The following is a 21,035-nucleotide window of genomic DNA, read 5'->3' as shown; positions in this document are numbered from 1 at the left end:
ACCCCAAGTATATAAGAAATCTGTATCAAACACTGATTATCGGTTTAAAGCAGTAACATACAGTGAATACAACACAGGTGGCCAAGACATAAAATGTATTTACTAGGGTTAAACACATTGGCGAAGTCCACTGTTTTTCCTGTCCACCCAGAACAAAAGAATCCCTTCTAAGCAATCACAAACTAATATTCAGTTATAGCACAAACTCTGTTTGCACATGTGCAGTTGAAAGAGACTAAGGAAGCCTGCCCTTATCTCTTTCCTTAAAGGGACGGTTTACCAAAAACTTTCTCTCCTTTCATTTGTTACTAATGATCCATTTTATTAAAATACACTCACAGTGGGAGTTAGAAGATAACATAATTTATGCTTACCTGATAAATTCCTTTCTCCTGTAGTGTAGTCAGTCCACGGGTCATCCATTACTTATGGAATATATCTCTTCCTAACAGGAAACTGCAAGAGAATTACCCAGCAGAGCTGCTATATAGCTCCTCCCCTCACATATCATACTCAGTCATTCGACCAAAGCAGACGAGAAAGGAGGAACCATAGGGTACAGAGGTGACTGGAGTTTAATTAAAATTTAGACCTGCCGTAAAAACAGGGCGGGCCGTGGACCGACTACACTACAGGAGAAAGGAATTTATCAGGTAAGCATAAATTATGTTTTCTCCTGTTAAGTGTAGTCAGTCCACGGGTCATCCATTACTTATGGAATACCAATACCAAAGCTAAAGTACACGGATGAAGGGAGGGACAAGGCAGGAACATTAAACAGAAGGAACCACTGCCTGAAGTACCTTTCTCCCAAAAATAGCCTCCGACGAAGCAAAAGTGTCAAATTTGTAAAATTTTGAAAAAGTGTGAAGCGAAGACCAAGTCGCAGCCTTGCAAATCTGTTCAACAGAGGCCTCATTTTTAAAGGCCCAGGTGGAAGCCACAGCTCTAGTAGAATGAGCTGTAATCCTTTCAGGAGGCTGCTGTCCAGCAGTCTCATAGGCTAAGCGTATTATGCTACGAAGCCAAAAAGAGAGAGAGGTAGCCGAAGCCTTTTGACCTCTCCTCTGTCCAGAGTAAACGACAAACAGGGAAGAAGTTTGACGAAAATCCTTAGTTGCCTGCAAATAGAATTTCAGGGCACGGACTACGTCCAGATTATGCAAAAGTCGTTCCTTCTTTGAAGAAGGGTTAGGACACAGAGATGGAACAACAATCTCTTGATTGATATTCCTGTTAGTAACTACCTTAGGTAAGAACCCAGGTTTAGTACGCAGGACTACCTTGTCTGAATGAAAAATCAGATAAGGAGAATCACAATGTAAGGCAGATAACTCAGAGACTCTTCGAGCCGAGGAAATAGCCATCAAAAACAGAACTTTCCAAGATAACAGCTTGATATCAATGGAATGAAGGGGTTCAAATGGAACGCCTTGAAGAATATTAAGAACTAAGTTTAAGCTCCACGGCGGAGCAACAGACTTAAACACAGGCTTAATCCTAGTTAAAGCCTGACAGAAAGCCTGAACGTCTGGAACTTCAACCAGACGTTTGTGTAGAAGAATAGACAGAGCAGAAATCTGTCCCTTTAACGAACTAGTAGATAAGCCCTTTTCTAAACCCTCTTGTAGAAAGGACAATATCCTAGGAATCCTAACCTTACTCCATGAGTAACTCTTGGATTCGCACCAATGTAAATATTTACGCCATATCTTATGGTAAATTTTTCTGGTAACAGGCTTCCTAGCCTGTATTAAGGTATCAATAACCGACTCCGAGAAGCCACGCTTTGATAGAATCAAGCGTTCAATCTCCATGCAGTCAGCCTCAGAGAAATTAGATTTGGATGTTTGAAAGGACCCTGAATTAGAAGGTCCTGTCTCAGAGGCAGAGACCACGGTGGACAGGACGACATGTCCACTAGGTCTGCATACCAGGTCCTGCGTGGCCACGCAGGCGCTATCAGAATCACCGAAGCTCTCTCCTGTTTGATCTTGGCAATCAAACGAGGAAGCATCGGGAATGGTGGAAACACATAAGCCATGTTGAAGACCCAAGGGGCTGTCAGAGCATCTATCAGCACCGCTCCCGGGTCCCTGGACCTGGATCCGTAACAAGGAAGCTTGGCGTTCTGACGAGACGCCATGAGATCCAGATCTGGTTTGCCCCAACGACGAATCAGTTGAGCAAAGACCTCCGGATGAAGCTCCCACTCCCCCGGATGAAAAGTCTGGCGACTTAGAAAATCCGCCTCCCAGTTCTCCACGCCTGGGATGTAGATCGCTGACAGGTGGCAAGAGTGAGACTCTGCCCAGCGAATTATCTTTGAGACTTCCAACATCGCTAGGGAACTTCTGGTTCCCCCTTGATGGTTGATGTAAGCCACAGTCGTGATGTTGTCCGACTGAAATCTGATGAACCTCAGAGTTGCTAACTGAGGCCAAGCTAGGAGAGCATTGAATATTGCGCTTAACTCCAGAATATTTATTGGGAGGAGTTTCTCCTCCTGAGTCCATAATCCCTGAGCTTTCAGGGAATTCCAGACTGCTCCCCAGCCTAGAAGGCTGGCGTCTGTTGTTACAATCGTCCAATCTGGCCTGCGAAAGGTCATCCCCTTGGACAGATGTGGCAGAGAAAGCCACCATAGAAGAGAATCTCTGGTCTCTTGATCCAGATTTAGTAGGGGGGACAAATCTGAGTAATCCCCGTTCCACTGACTTAGCATGCACAATTGCAGCGGTCTGAGATGCAGGCGCACAAATGGTACTATGTCCATTGCCGCTACCATTAAGCCGATTACTTCCATGCACTGAGCTACTGACGGGTGTGGAATGGAGTGAAGGACACGGCAAGCATTTAGAAGTTTTAATAACCTGGCCTCTGTCAGGTAAATTTTCATCTCTACAGAATCTATAAGAGTCCCTAGAAAGGGAACTCTTGTAAGTGGTAATAGAGAACTCTTTTCCACGTTCACCTTCCACCCATGCAACCTCAGAAATGCCAGAACTATCTCTGTATGAGACTTGGCAGTTTGAAAACTTGACGCTTGTATCAGAATGTCGTCTAGGTACGGAGTCACCGCTATGCCTCGCGGTCTTAGTACCGCCAGAAGTGATCCTAGAATTTTTGTAAAGATTCTTGGAGCCGTAGCTAATCCGAAGGGAAGAGCTACAAACTGGTAATGCCTGTCTAGGAAGGCAAATCTCAGATACCGTTAATGGTCCTTGTGAATCGGTATGTGAAGGTAGGCATCCTTTAGATCCACTGTGGTCATGTACTGACCCTCTTGGATCATGGGAAGGATGGTTCGAATAGTTTCCATTTTGAATGATGGAACTCTTAGAAATTTGTTTAGGAGTTTTAAGTCCAAGATTGGCCTGAAGGTTCCCTCTTTCTTGGGAACCACAAATAGGTTTGAATAGAATCCCTGCCCGTGTTCCGTCCGCGGAACTGGGTGGATTACCCCCATTAGTAAGAGGTCTTGTACACAGCGTAGAAACGCCTCTTTCTTTATTTGGATTGCTGATAACCTTGAAAGATGAAATCTCCCCCGTGGAGGAGAAGTTTTGAAGTCCAGGAGATATCCCTGAGATATGATCTCCAACGCCCAGGGATCCTGGACATCTCTTGCCCAAGCCTGGGCGAAGAGAGAAAGTCTGCCCCCCACTAGATCCGTTTCCGGATAGGGGGCCCTCTCTTCATGCTGTTTTGGGGGCAGCAGCAGGTTTCTTGGCCTGCTTGCCCCTGTTCCAGGACTGGTTAACTTTCCAGCCCTGTCTGTAACGAGCAACAGCTCCTTCCTGTTTTGGAGCGGAGGAAGTTGATGCTTCTCCTGCCTTGAAGTTACGAAAGGCACGAAAATTAGACTGTTTGGCCTTTGATTTGGCCCTGTCCTGAGGTAGAGCATGGCCCTTACCTCCCGTAATGTCAGCAATAATTTCTTTCAAGCCGGGCCCGAATAAGGTCTGCCCTTTGAAAGGAATATTAAGCAATTTAGATTTAGAAGTCACGTCAGCTGACCAGGATTTAAGCCATAGCACTCTGCGCGCTTGGATGGCGAATCCGGAGTTCTTAGCCGTAAGTTTGGATAAATGCACAACGGCATCAGAAACAAATGCGTTAGCTAGCTTAAGTGTCTTAAGCTTGTTGATTATTTCATCCAATGGAGCTGAGCGAATGGCCTCTTCCAGAGACTCAAACCAGAATGCTGCCGCAGCAGTGACAGGCGCAATGCATGCGAGGGGCTGTAAAATAAAACCTTGTTGAACAAACATTTTCTTAAGGTAACCCTCTAATTTTTTATCCATTGGATCTGAAAAGGCACAACTATCCTCCACCGGGATAGTGGTACGCTTAGCTAAAGTAGAAACTGCTCCCTCCACCTTAGGGACCGTCTGCCATAAGTCTTGTGTGGTGGCGTCAATAGGAAACATTTTCCTAAATATGGGAGGAGGGGTAAAAGGCACACCCGGTCTATCCCACTCCTTGCTAATAATCTCTGTAAGCCTTTTTGGTATAGGAAATACGTCAGTACACACCGGTACCGCATAGTATCTATCCAACCTACATAATTTCTCTGGAATTGCAACCGTGTTACAATCATTCAGAGCCGCTAATACCTCCCCTAGCAATGTGCGGAGGTTCTCTAGCTTAAATTTAAAATTGGAAATCTCTGAATCCAGTCTCCCTGGATCAGATCCGTCACCCACAGAATGAAGCTCTCCGTCCTCACGTTCTGCAAACTGTGACGCAGTATCTGACATGGCTCTCATGTCATCCGCGCGCTCTATCCTTAACCCAGAGCTATCGCGCTTGCCTCTTAATTCTGGCAACTTAGATAATACTTCTGTCATAACAGTAGCCATGTCTTGCAAAGTGATTTCTAAGGGCCTCCCTGATGTACTTGGCGGCACAAAATCACGCACCTCCTGAGCGGGAGGCGAAGGTACTGACACGTGAGGAGAGTTAGTCGGCATAACTTCCCCCTCGTCGTCTGGTGATAATTTCTTTACATGTAAAGATTGACTTTTATTTAAAGTAGCATCAATGCAATTAGTACACAAATTTCTATTGGGCTCCACATTGGCCTTTAAACATAGTGAACAAAGAGATTCATCTGAGTCAGACATGTTTAAACAAACTAGCAAAGAGACTAGCAAACTTGGAAATACTTTTCAAAATTAATTTACAAGCAATATAAAAAACGTTACTGTGCCTTTAAGAAGCACAGAAAAACTGACACAGTTGAAATAACAATGACCAAAATAGTTATAGCAACCAAATTTTCACAGTAAATGTATTAAGTTAGCAAAGGATTGCACCCACCAGCAAATGGATGATTAACCCCTTAGTACCCAAAAACGGATAACAATTATATAATTAACGTTTTTCTCACAGTCAAATACACTGTCACAGGACTGCTGTGCCTGATTACCTCCCTCAAAATGGATTTTGAAGACCCCTGAGCTCTCTAGAGACGATCTGGATCATGGAGGATGAAGTAGACAGATTGTGACTGAATTTTTACTGCGCAAAAAAGCACTAAAATAGGCCCCTCCCACTCATATTACAACAGTGGGGAAGCTCAGAAACTGTTTCTATGCAGAAAACAAAAATGGCCATGTGGTAAAAATCATGCCCTAATAAGTTTTATCACCAAGTACCTCACAAAAACTATTAACAAGCCAGTAAACGTTTTAAACATACATTTGAAAGTTATGAAGTGTTATTAATAAGCCTGCTACCAGTCGCTTTTACTGCAGTTAAGGCTCATACATTATTTCAGTATTAACAGTATTTTCAGAGTCAATTCCATTCCTTAGAAAAATACATTCAGTGTACACACACACACACACACACACATCAGCCTGATACCAGTCGCTATCACTGCATTTAAGGCTGAACTTACTTTACAATGGTATCAGCAGTATTTTCTCAGTCAATTCCATTCCTCAGAAAATAAATTACTGCACATACCTCATTTTTACCTCATTTGTTGCAGCGGAGCCCTGCATGCTATTCCCCTTCTCTGAAGTTACCTCACTCCTCAGATGAGAAACAGCCAGTGGATCTTAGTTACGTCTGCTAAGACCATAGAAAAAAACCCAGGCAGATTCTTCTTCTAATGCTGCCTGAGAATAAACAGCACACTCCGGTGCCATTTAAAAATAACAAACTTTTGATTGTAGAAATAAACTAAGTTAAAAAACACCACAGATCTCTCACAGCTTCCTTTTTAGTTAGGCTGCAAGAGAATGACTGAGTATGATATGTGAGGGGAGGAGCTATATAGCAGCTCTGCTGGGTAATTCTCTTGCAGTTTCGTGTTAGGAAGAGATATATTCCATAAGTAATGGATGACCCGTGGACTGACTACACTTAACAGGAGAAATAAAGTTTTCAATCGTTCCAAGTATTGTACAGTGACAGAGATAAGAAAGGGAAGCATTTGAGTGATAAGATAACAAGATCTGATCTGTTAGCAAGCCAAGCCTATTTTGATGGACTGAGGTTTGAAAGAGCAAATACACCTATATATTTTGCAAAAAGAAGCATAAATGAGCAATTTCTTATACATGTTATACGCTGCAGCTGGTATAACAAGTGAGGAAAATCTATTTTACATTCCCTTTAAGGAGGTTTAGCACTGATTCAAATTAGTTACTGTTGCAAAGAATGCTTTTCCTATCATAATTGTAGATGCAAAACTGATAATCCACCTTTTACAAACATATGACTGCTGAGAATCTTAGGGGGGGTGAAGTAAACACCAGCTTTTGCCAACATTTACATGGGTTGGTGGGAGCTTGCCTATATCTATGGGGGGGACTGCCCTCTGAAAGGGAAAATAAAGCTATATAAGAGGTATATTGATGACCTCCTATTTATATGGGAGGGGTCAGAAATTGAATGTAACAATTTTTTATCAAGTTTGGATAACAATGATAACGGTTTAAGTTTCACCTTTGAAATGAATTCCAGTACAATAAGCTATTTAGACCTCACACTAAAGGGAAATATTGGCTATAGAGACAGGTCTTCATAGGAAAGAGATAGCAGGCAATAGCTTGTTGCATTCCAAGAGTATGCATCCAAGACATACCAAATATGGGATATTAAAAGGTGAATTCATTAGACTGAAACGTCATTGTTCTTCTGATGATGCGTATGCTCAAGAAATAGGTAATTCTAAAATAAGGTTTTCACAAAGGGGATATCCAAAGTATCTCATAGAGAAAGCTGGCAAAGAAGTAGAGGGACTTGATAGAGGTTTAATGATGTATGAGGGAAGTAGAGACAAGAACATGAAGACAGATGGGAATGTTAATCCTCCGATATTTGTAACAAATTATAGTAATCAGTTTGAGGAGTTTGTGAAAATTATTAAAAAATGTTTACCTATTTTGCAGGGAGATGAACAGCTATATCCTTGGATTAAGGATGGATGCAAATGTGTATCTAGAAGAAGCAAAACATTAGGTAACACATTATCGCCTAACGAGATAAAAAAATGAAAGACACAAGGAGAGAGAGCAGCTGGTTACACTGCAAGGGCCACTATAGATGTGGTGCACATAATTGTAGGGCTTGCACTTACACACAGGTAGGCAAGCAATTTCAGTCGACTGTCACACAAAGGGTTTTTGACCTCAGTTCTTGTACAAACTGTCGTAGCACCTATGTAGTGTATTTAATAACGTGTGCACATTGTAATTTACAATATGTAGGTCTCACCTCGAGAGAGGCAAGAGACAGGATAAAGGAACATATCTATGGTAAGTCACCATTTCTTAGCTCCCAAGTTGCTTATCATTTTAAATTTACACATAATGAACAACTGGATAATCTTAGTTGGCAAGTAATAGAGTATGTGAAGACTCCATGGAGAGGAGGTGAAAGAGAGAGGCTTCTGTTTAAATGAGAAGCATTTTGGATTTTTAAGTTAAAAACGAGGTCTCCCCAAGGTCTGAATATACAGACTGATCTAATCAACTTTTGGGAATAAAGATACTAATTTGAGATGTTTAATGAACAGCTGTTAGCTTAGAAAGGGAGACATAAGTTGTAAAAAGATTGAACAACACATATAAACACATGTAGGATTAATATTAGTTAAGTTCATCAGTGCTAAGGTTATTTATACAACAATGTACTGTGCCATTTACAACGAACAAAAATCTATCTTTATATATAAACGCAATGAACAGGAATCGATCTTTATGTATAAATGTATATATGATGACAATAAGACGTTCTTTGTATTTCAAGAATTGCTAAATAATGTGTTTTGTATTGTAAGGGGTATTCACAGCAAACCAATGTTGAAACGGACTGAAATGTTTTTAGTATTGACAAAATGTCTTGATGGCTTGTTTATAATATGTAAGAATGATGGGTCTAAGAATGTTAATAAGGCATAAGATTTATCAGCATTGTAGCAAAAGCTTTTTTGAAGCGCAATAAATAGAATAATGTAGTAGATGGTATAATACAGTAGTTAATATCGTCTCCAACGCTTAAATGAAAACAATGCTAACATTATAACAAAAAGAAAAAGGAACAAAGCATATTCCGATACATATAGACATTCAGCACTGTTTGTAACGTGAGGCTATAGCTGACATGACTGAAACTGAATACTTAAAGTTTTAGGATGTGAAGGGTTAAACTGTTGGAGAGTAATGACGACATGAGAACACACATGATTATAATGAGGCTGTAAGGTCAGTACAGCACGGTCTATGAGGAAGGCGGAAGCTGAAACGCATAAGACCGGTGCTGTACTGGGTTCTGTGATCATGTTAATGTTGGATTTTAACTTTGTAAAATAAAAGTTACTTTTTACATTCACTGCCTCGCCAAATATTTGTTTTCTGAAGTAAACAAAAGCTTACATAAATTGCCTAAAAGTATTTACCCAAACCTCCCTGGGAGAAAGTCAAAGCACAATTTTTAGGGGTATTTTAGAGCAAAGATAGCAAAATAAATAATGAATTTATATTGCAATAATGATTCTCTTGAAATAATATTTAAACATTTTATTAATTGTTTGAATGCCGAGTTTAATGGTCCTTTAAGGACTGATTGCTTACTGGCTGATAAGAAGATATCCAACTTGTCTATGTTAGTACAGGAATATTATTAGAAAAAAAAAGTATTACATTTTTAGATTTTTTGCAAATAAAAGGAATGATGTTATCGTCTCAAAGAAACCTTAATTAGATTGACAGTTGCATAGAAAACATCTGGAAATTAGACATGTTTGTATACATTACAGGACTGTGGCTTTAAAAGCTCTGACCACCGCAGTGCAATTGCTATCCTTTAGAGATTGTGAGCACTTGGCTTGCGCTCACAACACAGTGGCTTCCCACAGTGACTCAAGTCTGCTAAGAATATCATTGATGGCAGAGAAAAAGGATGACTCACAGAGTAAAAATAAAAATAATATTATGGACAGTTCACTTGCCTGGCAGAATGTGAAAGGATCATGGATCTCACAGTCAGAATACAGAAAAGGGCTGCAGATATATATTTAGATCTTTAGGTTCTGTAACCTTTTGCCTGTGCGACTCAAATATCCCATGGTATAAGGAAGAGTTACTTTGCCAGAATGCAGGGTAAAGCATTATTATACTAATAAAAAGAACTGCATTGTGGGAAAGCATTATCAGTGTTACATGGCTGTTGTCACCAGCATATTTTCAGATTCACTACAACATTGTACAGCTAGCCCTCAGTTTACGCCGGGGTTGGGTTCCAGAAGGAATGGTTGTAAATCAAAACCGTTGTAAATTGAAACTCAGTTTATAATGTAAGACAATTGGAAGTGAGGGAGATAGGTTCCAGGCCCCTCTCAAAATTGTCATAAGTAACACCTAATACATTATTTTTAAAGCTTTGAAATGAAGACTTTAAATGCTAAACAGCATTATAAACCTAATAAAATAATCACACAACACAGAATATATAATTAAACTAAATGAAATGAACAAAAACATTTGCTAAACAGCATTATAAACCTAATAAAATAATCACACAACACAGACTTCACTTGCATTTTTCTGCAAACAGTTCTAACTATGCATTCCAATCTGGACTGATTTATAGACAGGAAGATCTTGTTCCTTTGGAATCTGCTCGATAGCTCAGGTCTGGTTAAACTGATTAATTTCAGCTTGCTTGGCTGAGCTGCAACACAAGCGGACAGCTCCACCTACTGGCTATTTTAATAAATGCACTGCTTCTCAATAGCAGTCACATGACTGGAAAAAAGGTTGTTATTCTGAAACGGTGTAAATTGAACCGTTGTAAAACGAGGGCCACCTGTATTTGCCTTTTCATGCATTTGAACCATTGCATAGGTATTTGATCTAATGTTAACATTACTTATGAAACATGGCTTCAAATCCAGTTTTAAAGAACAAAATATTAAAAAGGACACCAAACCCACTTTACTTCTGTTATCAAATTTGTTTCATTCTCTTGGTATCCTTTGTTGAATAAACAGCATTGCACTACTGAGAGCTAGCTAAAAACATAGGGTGAGCAAATGACATGAGGCATATATGTATAGCCACCAATCAGCTACTGCTCCAGAGCATATCTAGGTATGCTTTTCAAGAAAGGATACAAAAAACACAAAGCAAATTATGTAATAGGAGTAAATTGAAAAGGTCTTTAAATTGCCCGCTCTATCAGAATCATGAAAGAAAAATACTAGGTTTCATGTACCTTTAATACTTATAAATATGTATTTACCAGAAATCTTAGATATGTGCTGGTATTTGTTATTTTTAGACTTCAACAAACAATTTACCAGCACTCTAAAAGACATTAAAAACAGGTATCTTGGAGACTGGCTCCTCTTTGTTCCTATTGTGTCTCTTCCCCCCTCTCTGAGCATTTGTGGGAGGGAGTCCGACGTTCACATCAATATTCTCTGTGCTGTCAGGAGGCGCTTACTGCCTAAGGATGCAGCCTGTACATGAGCCAAGCAGCCAGCATAGACTCTGACTAAACCAAGGACCGGAGCTCATCAGCAAATAGCCCGTGACCTCTAAAATAGCCCACTGGGCAGACGCGGCGAGCATGGCGGAGGTGAAGTGCAGTAGCCGCGCTGGTTCTCCCGCTACCAATGGGCTGGTGGTCAACGCAGAGCTGGAGGTGAAGAAGCTGCAGGAGCTGGTTAGGAAGCTGGAAAAACAAAATGAGCAGCTCAGGAACCGAGCCAGCGCCGTCAGCAACTGCACACCCAGCCCGCACCTGCTGCTACTGCAGCAACCCCCTCCTGCAATGCATCAGTCCGGAGGTTGTATGCTATCTGCCCCTTCACTGCCCCGCTCTTCTGCAGCGCTGTGCCTACCCAGTCCAGTGCCCACTTTACTATGCACCTCGGCAGTGGGCGGTAGTCTGTATCCCCCAGAAGCCCTGGGCTACTACAGCAGTAGGCTGCCCTGCATGAGTGTCGCAGAGGGGCCACACGAAAACCATGTCACCCATGGGGCTGCTACTATACTGGACGAGGTGGAGATTTTGGAACTGGAAGATGGATATTGTAGTGATGACGACGATACATGGTTATACGTATCACCTTCTAAGAAGCAAAGTCCGTTTGAGACAACTATGAGCCCAATGAATTGGTGCAGACAAGTTCTGGATCGCCCATCACCGGAAATAGAAGCAGCTAAAAGATCCCTGTGCTTTAGATTAGAGCAAGCTGGCCGGTGGAGGAGTTTGTTTTCTACTCCTGTTTCCATGTCTTTTCCATATAGTCCTGTTGCGAGACTCACTCCATATTGCAATGGCTTAAATTCTCCCAGCGTCTTTAAAAACCCTTCTAAAGCAATACTAACACCTGAGAGGACAGCTTACAACCCAAGGACTTTAAGCCCACAATCTTCAATAGACAGTGAATTGAGTGCATCAGAAGTGGAGGATGACTCTATCTCTATGGGATACAAACTTCAGGACCTCACTGATGTTCAGATCATGGCGCGACTGCAGGAAGAAAGTCTTAGACAAGACTTTGCATCTACCTCTACATGCAGTTCCGGGTCAAGGCACCGCTCTAGCTTGTCACTGTACTCCGGAAAGAAACTATCTTGTGCCAGTGATCAGGATTCTGATCGCTACAGTGTTGAGGATGAAGATGAAGAGTTTGACCATTTGCCTCCACCTCAGCCTCGGCTCAGCCGTTGTTCCCCTCTCCAAAGAGGTATTCCTCATTCACAGACTTTCTCTAGTATTCGAGAATGCAGAAAGAGCCCTAGCTCACAGTATTTCTCTTCAAATGGATATCAGCAATATAATTATTCTTCTCAGCCTCAAACACCAGAGCAACCACAAAACAAGTCTAATGCAGATAAACTCCGCAGAAGTATGCCTAACTTGGCTCGAATGCCAAGTACTACACATAATAGCACTGTTGTTTCTCCAGTTACAGTGCGCAACAGCCAAAGCTTTGATTCCAATTTGCAAGGTGCAGCTTATGGGGCTACTAGACTGCAGTCCAGTATACCATCTCCCGGTCAACTGCAGCAACGAGTACACAGTGTGGGCCATTTTCCTGTATCTGTAAGGCCACCCCATAAAGCCACAGCCTACGTCAGCCCAACTGTGCAAACTGGTACTGGTATTCCTATGTCAACTAGTTTGCAGTCACTATCTACTTCTGGGATTCCTATGCCAAACAAGGCAGCCAGCACAGCAACTGTAACCCGAAGCTCTCTTCCACGGCCGGCATTATCTAGTACTATTGGGAGCAGCATTCCACGCAGCAAGTCAGCGCAGTCACCACAGAGTTTTCTTCAACCTCCCAAGACGTTGTCATCGCTTAGCGCCCTACGAGATGGAAACTGGAGGGATGGATGTTACTAATGTTTTTAAAAGACAAACCCATGTACAAAATTAAGCAATGAAGAATTCTAGAAACCCAGCGGGCTGGGTAAAATGTGTACTAAAATACAGTCCTCGTTGAGATTTTAATATTTGTAATATGTGTTTTATGTAAAACTATGATCAAAGACAATGTAGCGCTTACATGTTTTAATGTGAAATCATTTTTCAGAATCTGCAGTATTGATTAATAATGCAAAATAGGACAGAACTTATGCAAAGATGTGTCAAATACTTTTTATTTTCCCTCCAATAAAATATTCACCAGATGCACTAATTTTATTTAATTATTTTTTAATTTGAACACTAGCATCTTTCAAGCACCGAAAAAATTGGGCCTCACTAATTTTGTTTTACATGTACAGTGTACACCATTTAATGGAATTAAAACCCTTTCAAAATGCTGCTTAACATTTTGTGCCATAGATATTTTGTTATAGTCATTATATTTTTGTCACTTTTGTATGTTTGGAATTCATGGGTAAAAACATGTAAGGTGTTTTTCATTGCAAAAGCACAAGGGTATAAGGAAGGATTAGTCACTGAAAATTTCTGTTCAACCCACTTTAAATTGTGTTGTCATTCTTGTTTTATGTGTTTATTTATTATTTAATTATTTTCCTATTCAGTAATAATGAAGTATTCATTGCATTGATACTGCAATGTCTTACGATTACAAGTGGTGGGGGGTAACCTTTCTTATCAATAAAATGTTACTTATTGCTGATTTCTGTAGGATAAAAGGTCTTTTGATGGACATTAAACTTTTGATAATCATTTTACAAAATTAAATTGCACTAATGCTTTAATATGACAGTGTATGACCTTGTACTGATGATAATCATATACTGCTGTTTTGGAATGTTTCAATAATAAAGAATATTTTTCAAAAAAAAAAAAAAAAAAAAAAAAAAACGGGTATCTTGAATTCAAAATTGACAGATTTTAAAAGGGATGTGAACGTCAAAATTTATCTCACTAAGAAATATTTGATAAATGTTTTTTTTTTTTTTTTAAACTTTACACTGTTGCTGATGCATGAACGTTTAATTGTATTCCTATGCCTCTTTAAGGATATCTAAACTAGCAGTGTTATTCACCTGTGTACTAGTTCAGTTATCATGAAAATCTGTCCGGTTAGTGTTCCCAGAGGACTAGATTTAAAAGACAATGAAATAAAGCACAGGTACAGCAATTAGCTGCTAAATAACCATGGTTACCAACTTGCTCTCGCACAAAGGTAATCCTGAATATATGGCCTGTTAGTGGGTCCAGGGAACAAAATTATGCTTCCCTGATAATTATTTTCTTTCAAAATGATGATAATCCATAGGGTTTCATAACATACGAGATACAATTCGTGCCACTAGGAGGAGGCCAAGAACCCACACAAGAGCTTAAAGGGACATTAAACCCAGCTTAAAGGGATACAAAACCCAACATTTTTCTTTCATGATTCAAATAGAGAATACAATTTTAAACATTCCAATTTACTTCTATTATCTAATTTGCTTAATTTAGATATCCTTTGTTGAAGAAATAGCAATGCACATGGGTGAGCCAATCAGTCAGTAGCTACTAAGCCTATCTAGATATGCTTTTAAGCAAAGAATATCAAGAGAATGAAGCAAAATAGATAATAGAAGTAAATTAGAATGTTGCTTAAAATTGTACGCTCTATCTGAATTATGAAAGAAAAAATTTGGGTTTAGTATCACTTTAAATTCCCTCCCAACTCCCATCTCTTCTCAGTTTAACGCATAGCCAAACAGAGAATACGAAACAGTTAGGTAGGAAAGACAAAAGCAGGGTCAGGTAAGCATAAATTTTGTTTTCTTTTGTAAAATGATGATGGTCTGTGGGGCTCCATAACATGTGGGATTAATACCCAAACAGATAGCCCATGTTACGGAATAAGCGAAACAATATTCTGGCAGTTCCTATTTATCAGACACTGCAGCCTGAAGGACTTTCCTGGCAAAAGCTGCTTGTGAAGAAGCAAAAATATCAAAAACAGAATTTATGTTTACCTGATAAATTTCTTTCTCCAACGGTGTGTCCGGTCCACGGCGTCATCCTTACTTGTGGGATATTCTCTTCCCCAACAGGAAATGGCAAAGAGCCCAGCAAAGCTGGTCACATGATCCCTCCTAGGCTCCGCCTACCCCAGTCATTCGACCGACGTTAAGGAGGAATATTTGCATAGGAGAAACCATATGGTACCGTGGTGACTGTAGTTAAAGAAAATAAAATATCAGACCTGATTAAAAAAACCAGGGCGGGCCGTGGACCGGACACACCGTTGGAGAAAGAAATTTATCAGGTAAACATAAATTCTGTTTTCTCCAACATAGGTGTGTCCGGTCCACGGCGTCATCCTTACTTGTGGGAACCAATACCAAAGCTTTAGGACACGGATGAAGGGAGGGAGCAAATCAGGTCACCTAAATGGAAGGCACCACGGCTTGCAAAACCTTTCTCCCAAAAATAGCCTCAGAAGAAGCAAAAGTATCAAACTTGTAAAATTTGGTAAAAGTGTGCAGTGAAGACCAAGTCGCTGCCCTACATATCTGATCAACAGAAGCCTCGTTCTTGAAGGCCCATGTGGAAGCCACAGCCCTAGTGGAATGAGCTGTGATTCTTTCGGGAGGCTGCCGTCCGGCAGTCTCGTAAGCCAATCTGATGATGCTTTTAATCCAAAAAGAGAGAGAGGTAGAAGTTGCTTTTTGACCTCTCCTTTTACCTGAATAAACAACAAACAAGGAAGATGTTTGTCTAAAATCCTTTGTAGCATCTAAATAGAATTTTAGAGCGCGAACAACATCCAAATTGTGCAACAAACGTTCCTTCTTTGAAACTGGTTTTGGACACAGAGAAGGTACGATAATCTCCTGGTTAATGTTTTTGTTAGAAACAACTTTTGGAAGAAAACCAGGTTTAGTACGTAAAACCACCTTATCTGCATGGAACACCAGATAAGGAGGAGAACACTGCAGAGCAGATAATTCTGAGACTCTTCTAGCAGAAGAAATCGCAACTAAAAACAAAACTTTCCAAGATAATAACTTAATATCAACGGAATGTAAGGGTTCAAACGGAACCCCCTGAAGAACTGAAAGAACTAAATTGAGACTCCAAGGAGGAGTCAAAGGTTTGTAAACAGGCTTGATTCTAACCAGAGCCTGAACAAAGGCTTGAACATCTGGCACAGCTGCCAGCTTTTTGTGAAGTAATACCGACAAGGCAGAAATCTGTCCCTTCAGGGAACTTGCAGATAATCCTTTTTCCAATCCTTCTTGAAGGAAGGATAGAATCCTAGGAATCTTAACCTTGTCCCAAGGGAATCCTTTAGATTCACACCAACAGATATATTTTTTCCAAATTTTGTGGTAAATCTTTCTAGTCACAGGCTTTCTGGCCTGAACAAGAGTATCGATAACAGAATCTGAGAATCCTCGCTTCGATAAAATCAAGCGTTCAATCTCCAAGCAGTCAGCTGGAGTGAAACCAGATTCGGATGTTCGAACGGACCCTGAACAAGAAGGTCTCGTCTCAAAGGTAGCTTCCAAGGTGGAGCCGATGACATATTCACCAGATCTGCATACCAAGTCCTGCGTGGCCACGCAGGAGCTATCAAGATCACCGACACCCTCTCCTGCTTGATCCTGGCTATCAGCCTGGGGATGAGAGGAAATGGCGGGAACACATAAGCTAGTTTGAAGGTCCAAGGTGCTACTAGTGCATCCACTAGAGCCGCCTTGGGATCCCTGGATCTGGCCCCGTAGCAAGGAACTTTGAAGTTCTGACGAGAGGCCATCAGATCCATGTCTGGAATGCCCCACAGGTGAGTGACTTGGGCAAAGATTTCCGGATGGAGTTCCCACTCCCCCGGATGCAATGTCTGCCGACTCAGAAAATCCGCTTCCCAATTTTCCACTCCTGGGATGTGGATAGCAGACAGGTGGCAGGAGTGAGACTCCGCCCAAAGAATAATTTTGGTTACTTCTTCCATCGCTAGGGAACTCCTTGTTCCCCCCTGATGGTTGATGTACGCAACAGTCGTCATGTTGTCTGATTGAAACCGTATGAACCTGGTCCTCGCAAGCTGGGGCCAGGCCTGGAGAGCATTGAATATCGCTCTCAGTTCCAGAATATTTATCGGTAGAAGAGATTCTTCTCGAGACCAAAGACCCTGAGCTTTCAGGGATCCCCAGACCGCGCCCCAGCCTATCAGACTGGCGTCGGTCGTGACAATGACCCACTCTGGTCTGTGGAACATCATCCCTTGAGACAGATTGTCCAGGGACAGCCACCAACGGAGTGAGTCTCTGGTTCTCTGATTTACTTGTATCTTCGGAGACAAGTCTGTATAGTCCCCATTCCACTGACTGAGCATGCACAGTTGTAATGGTCTTAGATGAATGCGCGCAAAAGGAACTATGTCCATCGCCGCCACCATCAACCCGATCACTTCCATGCACTGAGCTATGGAAGGAAGAGGAACGGAATGAAGTATCCGACAAGAGTCCAGAAGCTTTGTTTTTCTGGACTCTGTTAGAAAGATCCTCATTTCTAAGGAGTCTATAATTGTTCCCAAGAAGGGAACCCTTGTTGACGGGGATAGAGAACTCTTTTCCACGTTCACTTTCCAGCCGTGAGATCTGAGAAAGGCCAGGACAATGTCCGTGTGAGCCTTTGCTTGAGGAAGGGACGACGCTTGAATCAGAATGTCGTCCAGGTAAGGTACTACTGCAATGCCCCTTGGTCTTAGCACCGCTAGAAGGGACCCTAGTACCTTTGTGAAAATCCTTGGAGCAGTGGCTAATCCGAAAGGAAGCGCCACGAACTGGTAATGTTTGTCCAGGAATGCAAACCTTAGGAACCGATGATGTTCCTTGTGGATAGGAATATGTAGATACGCATCCTTTAAATCCACCGTGGTCATGAATTGACCTTCCTGGATGGAAGGAAGGATAGTTCGAATGGTTTCCATCTTGAACGATGGGACCTTGAGAAATTTGTTTAAGATCTTGAGATCTAGGATTGGTCTGAACGTTCCCTCTTTTTTGGGAACTATGAACAGATTGGAGTAGAACCCCATCCCTTGTTCTCTTAATGGAACAGGATGAATCACTCCCATTTTTAACAGGTCTTCTACACAATGTAAGAACGCCTGTCTTTTTATGTGGTCTGAAGACAACTGCGACCTGTGGAACCTCCCCCTTGGGGGAAGTCCCTTGAATTCCAGAAGATAACCCTGGGAGACTATTTCTAGCGCCCAAGGATCCAGAACATCTCTTGCCCAAGCCTGAGCGAAGAGAGAGAGTCTGCCCCCCACCAGATCCGGTCCCGGATCGGGGGCCAATATTTCATGCTGTCTTGGTAGCAGTGGCAGGTTTCTTGGCCTGCTTTCCCTTGTTCCAGCCTTGCATTGGTCTCCAAGCTGGCTTGGCCTGAGAAGTATTACCCTCTTGCTTAGAGGACGTAGCACCTTGGGCTGGTCCGTTTTTACGAAAGGGACGAAAATTAGGTCTATTTTTTGCCTTGAAGGGCCGATCCTGAGGAAGGGCGTGGCCCTTACCCCCAGTGATATCAGAGATAATCTCTTTCAAGTCAGGACCAAACAGCGTTTTCCCCTTGAAAGGAATGTTTAGTAGCTTGTTCTTGGAAGACGCATCAGCCGACCAAGATTTCAACCAAAGCGCTCTGCGCGCCACAATAGCAAACCCAGAGTTCTTAGCCGCTAACTTAGCCAATTGCAAAGAGGCGTCTAGAGTGAAAGAATTAGCCAATTTGAGAGCATTGATTCTGTCCATAATCTCCTCATAAGGAGGAGAGTCACTATCGAGCACCTTAAGCAGTTCATCAAACCAGAAATATGCGGCAGTAGTGACAGGGACAATGCATGAAATGGGTTGTAGAAGGTAACCCTGCTGAACAAACATCTTTTTAAGCAAACCTTCTAATTTTTTATCCATAGGATCTTTGAAAGCACAACTATCCTCTATGGGAATAGTGGTGCGTTTGTTTAAAGTAGAAACCGCTCCCTCGACCTTGGGGACTGACTGCCATAAGTCCTTTCTGGGGTCGACCATAGGAAACAATTTTTTAAATATGGGGGGAGGGACGAAAGGAATACCGGGCCTTTCCCATTCTTTATTAACAATGTCCGCCACCCGCTTGGGTATAGGAAAAGCTTCTGGGAGCCCCGGCACCTCTAGGAACTTGTCCATTTTACATAGTTTCTCTGGGATGACTAAATTTTCACAATCATCCAGAGTGGATAATACCTCCTTAAGCAAAATGCGGAGATGTTCCAATTTAAATTTAAATGTAATCACATCAGATTCAGCCTGCTGAGAAATGTTCCCTAAATCAGTAATTTCTCCCTCAGACAAAACCTCCCTGGCCCCCTCAGATTGGGTTAGGGGCCCTTCAGAGATATTAATATCAGCGTCGTCATGCTCTTCAGTAACTAAAACAGAGCAGCCACGCTTACGCTGACAAGGGTTCATTTTGGCTAAAATGTTTTTGACAGAATTATCCATTACAGCCGTTAATTGTTGCATAGTAAGGAGTATTGGCGCGCTAGATGTACTAGGGGCCTCCTGAGTGGGCAAGACTCGTGTAGACGAAGGAGGGAATGATGCAGTACCATGCTTACTCCCCTCACTTGAGGAATCATCTTGGGCATCATTGTCATTATCACATAAATCACATTTATTTAAATGAATAGGAATTCTGGCTTCCCCACATTCAGAACACAGTCTATCTGGTAGTTCAGACATGTTAAACAGGCATAAACTTGATCAGAAAGTACAAAAAACGTTTTAAAATAAAACCGTTACTGTCACTTTAAATTTTAAACTGAACACACTTTATTACTGCAATTGCGAAAAAACATGAAGGAATTGTTCAAAATTCACCAAATTTTCACCACAGCGTCTTAAAGCCTTGAAAATATTGCACACCAATTTTGGAAGCTTTAACCCTTAAAATAACGGAACCGGAGCCGTTTTAAGCTTTAAACCCCTTTACAGTCCCTGGTATCTGCTTTGCTGAGACCCAACCAAACCCAAAGGGGAATACGATACCAAATGACGCCTTCAGAAGTCTTTTATAAGTATCAGAGCTCCTCTCACATGCGACTGCATGCCATGCCTCTCAAAAACAAGTGCGCAACACCGGCGCGAAAATGAGACTCTGCCTATGCTTTGGGAAAGCCCCTAAAGAATAAGGTGTCTAAAACAGTGCCTGCCGATATTATTATATCAAAATACCCAGATAAAATGATTCCTCAAGGCTAAATATGTGTTAATAATCAATCGATTTAGCCCAAAAAAAGTCTACAGTTTAAATAAGCCCTTGTGAAGCCCTTATTTACAATCGTAATAAACATGGCTTACCGGATCCCATAGGGAAAATGACAGCTTCCAGCATTACATCGTCTTGTTAGAATGTGTCATACCTCAAGCAGCAAGGGACTGCAAACTGTTCCCCCAACTGAAGTTAATTGCTCTCAACAGTCCTGTGTGGAACAGCCATGGATTTTAGTTACGGTTGCTAAAATCATTTTCCTCATACAAACAGAATTCTTCATCTCTTTTCTGTTTCTGAGTAAATAGTACGTACCAGCACTATTTGAAAATAACAAACTCTTGATTGAATAATGAAAAACTACAGTTAAACACTAAAAAACTCTAAGCCATCTCCGTGGAGATGTTGCCTGTACAACGGCAAAGAGAATGACTGGGGTAGGCGGAGCCTAGGAGGGATCATGTGACCAGCTTTGCTGGGCTCTTTGCCATTTCCTGTTGGGGAAGAGAATATCCCACAAGTAAGGATGACGCCGTGGACCGGACACACCTATGTTGGAGAAATCGGTAACATTTTGAAAAGGTAGGCAGAGAAGACCATATTGCAGCTTTGCATATCTGCTCCAAAGATGCATCATTTTTGAAAGTCCAGTAAGAAGGAACTGATCTAGCAGAGCTGTGATGTGCTTAGGAGGCGACTTTCCCGCCACAAAGTAAGCCTTGTAAATTACGTGTTTGAGCCAAGAAGCCAAAGCTTCCTTAGTAGCTTGGAAGATAAAATTTCAATATTCTGACTACATCAAGATTATGTAAAAGTTGTTC

General features: G+C 41.6%; 2 protein-coding genes across 4 annotated transcripts in view; one reads left to right on the top strand and one right to left on the bottom strand.

Annotated features, from left to right (window-relative positions):
- Positions 1-21,035, bottom strand: part of FHOD1 (formin homology 2 domain containing 1) — a 387,262-nt gene that overhangs the window by 218,599 nt on the left and 147,628 nt on the right. The gene's annotated exons all lie outside the window — the stretch shown is intronic.
- Positions 11,092-12,932, top strand: LOC128649032 (SLAIN motif-containing protein 1-like). 3 transcript variants are annotated; one of them, XM_053702077.1, is made up of 2 exons: positions 11,092-11,738; positions 11,883-12,932. In XM_053702077.1, exons 1-2 carry the CDS (start codon positions 11,092-11,094, stop codon positions 12,877-12,879), a joined length of 1,644 nt encoding a protein of 547 aa, XP_053558052.1. In that variant the 3' UTR covers positions 12,880-12,932. The 3 variants fall into 3 exon arrangements, with proteins under 3 accessions (XP_053558052.1, XP_053558046.1, XP_053558058.1); XM_053702083.1 differs by lacking the exon at positions 11,092-11,738 and having other exon boundaries at positions 11,953-12,013; positions 12,365-12,932; XM_053702071.1 differs by having other exon boundaries at positions 11,092-12,932.

This window comes from Bombina bombina, chromosome 1 (genome assembly GCF_027579735.1).
Source record: "Bombina bombina isolate aBomBom1 chromosome 1, aBomBom1.pri, whole genome shotgun sequence".
NCBI classification, from domain to species: Eukaryota; Metazoa; Chordata; class Amphibia; order Anura; family Bombinatoridae; genus Bombina; species Bombina bombina.
Note: the sequence above shows the minus strand (reverse complement) of the source record. Positions and strands in the feature narration are given on the sequence as shown.